At 40.4% G+C, this 7,817-nt stretch overlaps 1 protein-coding gene across 1 annotated transcript in view; it reads left to right on the forward strand.

Annotated features, from left to right (window-relative positions):
* The window catches only part of wwp1 (WW domain containing E3 ubiquitin protein ligase 1), a 27,767-nt gene that overhangs the window by 6,476 nt on the left and 13,474 nt on the right, over positions 1-7,817 (forward strand). Inside the window, exons 3-10 of the mRNA XM_020608855.1 lie at positions 252-341; positions 823-961; positions 2,227-2,351; positions 3,368-3,520; positions 3,750-3,822; positions 5,175-5,347; positions 6,592-6,982; positions 7,100-7,195. Of these exons, the coding sequence (XP_020464511.1) occupies positions 263-341; positions 823-961; positions 2,227-2,351; positions 3,368-3,520; positions 3,750-3,822; positions 5,175-5,347; positions 6,592-6,982; positions 7,100-7,195 (1,229 nt within the window). The 5' untranslated portion in view covers positions 252-262. The remainder of the gene's footprint in view (positions 1-251; positions 342-822; positions 962-2,226; positions 2,352-3,367; positions 3,521-3,749; positions 3,823-5,174; positions 5,348-6,591; positions 6,983-7,099; positions 7,196-7,817) is intronic.

Below are 7,817 nucleotides of genomic sequence, written 5' to 3' on the forward strand. Positions count from 1 at the left end.
TTTTGTTTTTGGTTTTCAGTGGGACATGTTTTAGTGATACACACCGCTAGTAAGTTTAGCATGAAAACAGTCACAGGTTGTCTCTCCTTCGAATCTATGTATCGAACCATCCACTTATCTAGCATAGCATGACAAACAACAAAAAAAAAAAAAAAAACTTGGCAGAGATGGATACTGCTGGATACTACTGGAATTTCATTGGTATATGACTTGTGTGTTTGATATTTACTTTGTTTGTCATGGTTTTGAAGGTTACCCACCCATGTATGACATGGCCACGGCCTCTTCCAGAGCAGGGTCTAGCCATAATCACAGAAGAACATCACAGCTCCATGCCATTGGTGAGTCCAAGCTAGTGTATGTACCTTATAAACTGTGAATCTGTGCATTACCTGTCTGAAGTGTAGAAAAGTTCATTTTGACTGATCCTGTCTCTCTGTCAGGGTAGGTAATGAAATAACTGCTTTTGTGTTATGTGAGTAAATGGTAGCTTTAGCGACTTTGGAGCAGCAGGATCACATTGAATGTGCTGCTTTGTAAAACAGTTTAAACTCAGAGGAAAGACTGGAAAATCAAAGAAAAATCTTATTTGCTTCTGTTTTTAAATGGAAATGTCAGATACCAATAAATATACCAGTCAGCAGCCTCCCTGATGCCTGTAAGTTTTTCAGTGAGACAAAATGTGAAAATGGAGCACAGAAGAGGCCCAGTGTTTGGTTTGCCTGGGGCCCCTAAATCAATAAATCTGCCCCTGAATGGGATCAATAATATATCACATTATTTAATAACGTCTATTTTCTTTCTGCATGTTCCTTTCTTCAGTTTCCTGTGCCAAAATCAAGAGGAAAAAGAGCCTGTTTGGAAGTACCATTTATGTTGAAGTGACAGCGGAGGGGGAGTCGTGCCGCACAGCAAAATGTCACAGCTCCTCCAGTCCAAAATGGGATGAGAGGCTCACTCTGTAAGAAGCTGCAGTTTACCTGCTCTGTTGGGCTTGATAATTATTTGATAAATGGCAAATGTTGCACAATAACACACAGAACTCTTTGTATCATTTGAAATGCTAGTGAAGTAAGCCACCTGGTCATGACAGACATTTATAACTGTCTGGCTTCCATATGGCTCTGCCAAATGTTGGAGGCAACTCCTTCCAAAAGATAATTGCTTTGATTGGGTAATTATTGCTGATGGAGTGCTGCTATGATTGGTCTTGTGTTTGCATCATGAAGTACAGTGGAACCTCGGTTTTCATGATTAATCTGTTCGAAAAAGTCCGACGAATCGTACGAAAACTGAAGCAATATTTCCCATAAGAAATAATGTAAATCCGATTAATCCGTTCCAGATACCCAAAAATATTAACAAAAAATACATTTTATAGAGAATAACAATATTTTTACATACTGAAAACAATGAGAAATTAATATAAATGACTAATGAAATGGATAAATGAATATTTAACATCACTTTTACCTTTATTGAAGACTCTTGTTGGCGTATAGAAGATGGCGAGGAGGGGAGAGGGAGGTGGAGAGGTTATTGTTTGGAAGGGGAATCCCCTTCCATAAGGACTTTATGTATCAAGGTCCTATCTGAGGTTACTTCAGGGTTTATTTAGCAGTCACAACAAGCACAAAAAACAATGGCAGACTGAGTCTCGAACGCATGGGATGCTTTGTGTGGGCGCTCGATTCTGTGAAATGAGTGGCCGAGCCACGCGAGCAGGCAGACGAGTTTGGTATGGGCTAATGATGCTGAACAGACCAATCAACTGTACAAAAACTGAGCGGACGAAAACTGGGACAAAATTTTGATGAAAAATGTAGTTGAAAATCAAATCGTACGAAAAGTAGGACATACGAAAACCAAGGTTCCACTGTATTAGCAAGCTGTTACGGGTCCTACACATAGCTCTTAGGTAATAATTTTTGATATTTCTGAAGAACATAACCACAATACAAAGATTGGGCTGTGTAGTGTTCATTTTGAGAGAGGACAGACCATTATGTAAGCTGAGTAAATCAGTCTTTCAGCCTGCATTAAGGACAAGTTATTTTTTTAAGGGGGAGGAGATGAGAGCCATCTAAGTAATCGTGCTTTTTGTTGTGCTTTTAAGAGGGAGCATATGCTGAAAGCACTGGTGAATGGTGGTTTTATTTGCTATATGTATGTATTCAAAGCTGTTTTAAGAATTAACATGTGGCTTGTGTGTTTTTGACATTCCAGGAATGTAACACCATGCACACAGGTGGATTTCAAAGTATGGAGTCACCACACCCTGAAAGCAGATGCTCTGCTGGGCAAAGCCACACTGGACCTGATGCAAGCCTTGGAGCAGCATGACAGAAAGTGTAGGGTTAAGATGCATCAAATAAACAGAGCCATATTACAATACAAGGTGTAGAGTGGTCATGTGCGACACCCATAGTTCCTATTTAGCAACTATAGGTGTGGCACAGTACCAGACAACAGCAGAGTCATTAAGGCACTTTGTGCTTGATACAGCAGCTTCAGAGAATATTCACTTACCTTCACTTTTTCACACTTTATTGTATTGTGGATTTAATTTAAGATTAATAAAATTACCATTTGCATTTTACCAGTCTACACTCAGTAACCCACAATGACAACGTAAAAACATGTTAAACACATTTATTAAAACTTAAAAATTGAAATTTCTCATTTACAAAAGTATTCAGACCCTGTTCAGTGGCACTTCACATTATATTTTCTTATCCTTGGAGTCCACCTTTTTGAAACTGAATTAGCTGGACACATTTTAGGAAGACACACTTGTATGTGTATGGTTCCACTGTTTACACTCTGACCTGCCAACCTATATGCGTTTTGATATCAAAGTATGCTAGTAAGATCTGTCACTCTAAAATATGCAAAAAGCTGGTGACACCTTGTGAGTTTGAACCATAGACTGTGCAGTAACTCGGGATGTCCTGATCCAATATATAGCACAACAAAGTGAAGGAGTCTAAATACTTTCTCAAGGCACTGTATATCACCTTAGTATCTCATCCATTGAAATTATAGTATAGTATTAACAGAATAAACAAAATAAGGCATGTTTCACCATTTTGGATTCTTTCAGGATAAATATAATGCAAAAAACCTGGTTTGGTTGAGTTATTCCACAAAATTGACTTACAGGTGATTTATAATAGGAGCTCTTATGGTTTGTCAGCCAGAATCACCATGGCAATGATTGTGCTGTCACACTCTGCCACACTGCAGATCATGTGAATATTATAAATGAAGCATTTCTTACTTTGTGGGGCTGTTTTTGTTTGTTTTTTAATTGATGTCATGCCATTGTAATAAATTCATCCATACTATCCCTGCTGTGGCTTTACAGTAGAGAATGTGAAGGAAGTGCTGAAACTAAGCATGGAGCAAAAGGGAGCTGTGGTGGTCATGGGGGAGCTGACTGTCTACCTAGATGGATTGACTGTCACTGACCAGGAGGAACTGACACCACTTACCAATGGCAATGCAGAAAACGGCACCAGTGAGCATAGTCTTCATATGTTAATAGTGGCAATAGGGAGGCTGTAATTTTAATTACCATGCATACTATTAAATTAAAATTGACAGGGAAACGCGTGGAGAGAAAAATTCCTAAAAGCATGCATGTATATACAAAATACTGGTGAACTAACACTCAAGTCTCTCCTACTTTGAATTGATACACATGCACATATTTGTAAGTGAACGTAATTTTCTCTAATCCCTTTCAGAAGTCCAACAGAATGGCGATGCTATCCATGAAAATGGAGAGTCATCCTCCTCTTCCTCAAGGGCTGCCAGCAGGTAAACACATCAACCATTTTGGGGAATCTTCTGTTGCTCCTTGTCTCATGAGGAAGAAGATTCTGTCTACTACACTTTTCCAAAACCGTTTTGGCCTGGTTAGGATAACTCCTTCAAACCAAAGGGCATGTTTAGCCTCAAGTAAAAGAATGCTAACAGACCACAAATCAGAATCTGCTTTATTGGCCAGGTGTGTTGGACACACGAGGAATTTGACTCTGGTACATCTGGTACAAGAGATCTGTGATGGCACAGTTTAAAAAGTCCTTTAAAGGATAAGGTCATCATTTTTTATATTATTATTTCCAACACTCTCCATACAGAGACTAAACCCAACACTGAATTACCTCTACTCATGGTTAATGTCTGTCAGTCTCCAACCTGGACTATCTTATTCGTCTGTCATAGACCTCTGTTGTTGTTTAAAAAAATGATATAAAAAACACATCATCAAACACTGCTGCACTGGGTGATATATTTTTTCATTACAAAACACTTGATCCACATATTTGTTAAAAATGTTTCCCCAAAAGTGCCAAATGACCATAGGTTTTTGCAGCATCTGAAGTAGCAAGCTTTAATTACACATGCATGAGATCTCTGTGAAAGCGCAAGGCGCTAGCAGACTGTAAACGAAGCAGAGGGCTTGCACAAATGGGCTCTATTTTTGTGAAATATAGGTTGCAGTGGCGATCAGAAGTCTAAATTCAACATAGAGGAGAGGTTGAATACATTATTGGGAGGAGGAGTGCATTATGATAAGGTGGAGTGGGGCTGATGTTTTAATGGCCAGCTGGGCAGCTACAGGGTGTGAAACCATGAGTTACAGCTGAAAATCTCAAAACAATACTACAGGGGCATCTCTGAAATGTTTCTAGTAATTTTCTAGAAACACCCATGTTTTGTCTCGGTGTGAACTGAGCCATTAGGTAGGTTTTGTATTTGTCTTAGTTTGGGCACCAGCTGAACTCTGCTAGCTCACAAAAGGGCCTTTTCAGTGGTGCCCATTACATCACCACCCCATCTCTTACCCCTGCAAGACAATAGTCTCTATGTCACAAGTCTTTTATCTGACACCAACAAAAAACTCTTTCTAAGCCCTGTAAATTGAGGTTTTTGCACGTCTGTTTTGGGTCAGTAGTAAAAACAAAACTTGAGTTTCTTGTTTTTCAAATTCATATCTTTTGTTTTACTATAACTATATATATGTGCTACATAATGTATTATGAGTTTAGAATTTGTTAGTTAATTGAGAAATTGTGCTATCCCTCCATCTCTTCCACATCAAATTCAGATTTGATCCAAATGCTGTTGAACTCCTTGTGTGTGTGTGTGTGTGCGTTCTTCTAAAGCACAGTGAATGGTACAGGCTTGGGCCCGAGGACAGGTTCCTGTTCGGCCTCCGACAGTCAGGTGCCTTCCAGCTCCTGCAGCCCTGCCCTGAGACGTGTTGTCAATGGAGACGCCACACCTGACTCCACCCCAGTCCATCAGCCCTCAGACAGTGACACAGAAAGTAGGACAGGTGAGTCTGCATTTCACAAGGTGTGAATTACAGTAACTGAGAATGTTTCAGAAATCAATCCCTGGATTCCCAGACTTGTCCTGTGTGTTTCTGACCTTTTCAGTGCTTTGTTGTTCTTCTCATTTACTGTCATATTCCCTCCATATGTGTCACTGGATATGATTCATATGAGAACTGAGCAAAATATTTATTGAATATGTATGATAAGCTAGTCTATAGCAGTGTCCTGTGACAAAGATGGAATACTACACATCCTTGACAAAGCACCACAGTAAGGCCCTGATCAAATAGAGGTTTGCTCACTGCCTTTTGCATTGCTGAGTGCCTCTCATTTTTCCACCCTATGTGCCTTGCGTTTTTTAGGGGTGTTTTGAATGCTTCCAGGTGAAAAAAAAAAACTTCATCTCAGAGCCGAAAAGCACCTGATGTAATTACCTTTTTTTTTCTTTGTCCACTCAACTCAACTAAGGTAGGCCTTCTGTGGTGATGATCCAAAATATAGTGTAGACCTACCAAAAAAAACCCCAACCCAACTGCAAGAAAAGTGTGCTCCCTGTACCTGGTGATGTGAGACCTGATGATTGACACCAGATTGTCAAACTGTCTAACAAACATGCTGAATGTGTCTCAGTCATTAATGGCATTACATGTATATATTGAGAATTGCTGATCATCGATCAATATGACAAAAATATTATAATATTTTTGGCCATATTGCCCAGCCCTAATGGAGAATATAAATGTTTTAATGGTGTACCTAAAGTGGGTTGTCACTTTTAAAAATTCATTTGAAAGAAGTACTGGTGTGCCCTAATCATAAAAATTGGCTGAATCACTTGAGTGACAAGCTAACGAGCAACTTAAGGATTGTTGTGGTAACATTACTGTTGAATTTTTAAAATTCAATATGATATTGGTCTTTGAGGAGATGTATGCTGTACACACGTTCACCAGTCACAGGGTGAAGTGGGTGAAAATTGGATAATCTGTTTCAGAAAGAGAAATGGCCAGGCACAGACCCTCCCTGTCCTTCCCTATTGAATGGTGTGGATGGAAGGGGTTTCTGAAGCTATTTGATCTGCAGTTCTGATGGAGTAAAAGTCCTACTTAATGGACACTTGTTGCATATACATCCATTTAAAAGAGTTCTTTTTCTTAAGACATCACTGACATCAAGTCCTGGATGAAGGAAGTGTTTAGACCATGCATTTAAAAACTGTTGTCTTTCCCTTATTTACCTGCAGTCAATGGGGAGTCCTGTGATGTTCCTCTCAGGCCATCTTCTGAAACAGCAGGCGATGTGCAGCCTCCTGGTGAAGAGTGTGAGGACTACAGTCACAGTGCCGCTCTGCCAGACTCTGACACAGCACTAGATAGCACATCTCAATGCCTGCCACCCTCCACACAGGCTCCAACCTCCTCTTCTGCTGCTAAGCCCAATAATAATAATGATGCTGCTGCTGCTTCCCCAGCTCAGGGGGCAGCCACCGTCACTGCATCTTCATCATCATCCTGTTCCTCCCCAGCAATGGGAGAAGTGAATGCTTCAGGTGCAAGTGCAAGTGTGCCTGCAGATGGAGCCAAGCCCATGCAGCAAGTCCCAAGTGCTGGAGCCTCAGATCCTCTGCCACCAGGGTAAAAACACCACCAGCCTTGCACAACCTTGTAAAGTTTTTTTTTTTTTTCTGCTTTGGTCTTTTTTTGTTATCTTTTTCAAATTAATTGTGTCAATTGTGTTTTTTGTATTTTTAGATGGGAGCAGAGGAAAGACCCACATGGGAGAACATACTATGTAGACCACAACACCAGGACTACTACTTGGGAAAGACCACAGCCACTGCCACCAGGGTGAGTGTTTATCTTTTTCACTTTCTGTCTTTAGCTTCTTTCAGTCTGGGTTCTGTAACTTTACCAGGTTGGTTCGTCTGTTTAAACTGTATTGTATTGGCTTTCATACATAGGTCATCATAAGACTCTATCCACTCCAGATGGCTTTCAACCATCTGGTTAGGTTAATGATATTCCAATTCCAGCTAAATTCCAATTTATATTTCTCACACTCTGTTTTGGTCTCTGTAGACTAATTATTTAAACAACTGGTAGTTCATAATATATTGTCCTAGTATATGCTAGGGATGGGCTGTTACACATTATGGGGGTGACTGTGGTTCGGTGGGTAGAGCAGTCATCTCCCAACCAGAGGGTCGAGGTTCGAATCTTAGTGCCTGCAGTCCACGTGTCCTTGGGCAAGACACTGAACCCCCAAGTTGCCCCCGATGGTTAGAGCCATCGGTGTGAGTTGGCGCCGCAGATGGCTGCCTCGGTTCTGTACCGGAAATAAAATCCTTGTGTGCAACATACTTGGCCAATAAAGGTGATTATCCTTATTATTTTTTCAGTTGTGATCTGATTCAGAATCAGCTTTATTGGCCAGGTGTGTCAGACACACGAGGAATTTGACTCTGGTACA

This window comes from Monopterus albus, unplaced genomic scaffold (assembly GCF_001952655.1).
Source record: "Monopterus albus unplaced genomic scaffold, M_albus_1.0 scaffold96.1, whole genome shotgun sequence".
Taxonomy (NCBI): domain Eukaryota; kingdom Metazoa; phylum Chordata; class Actinopteri; order Synbranchiformes; family Synbranchidae; genus Monopterus; species Monopterus albus.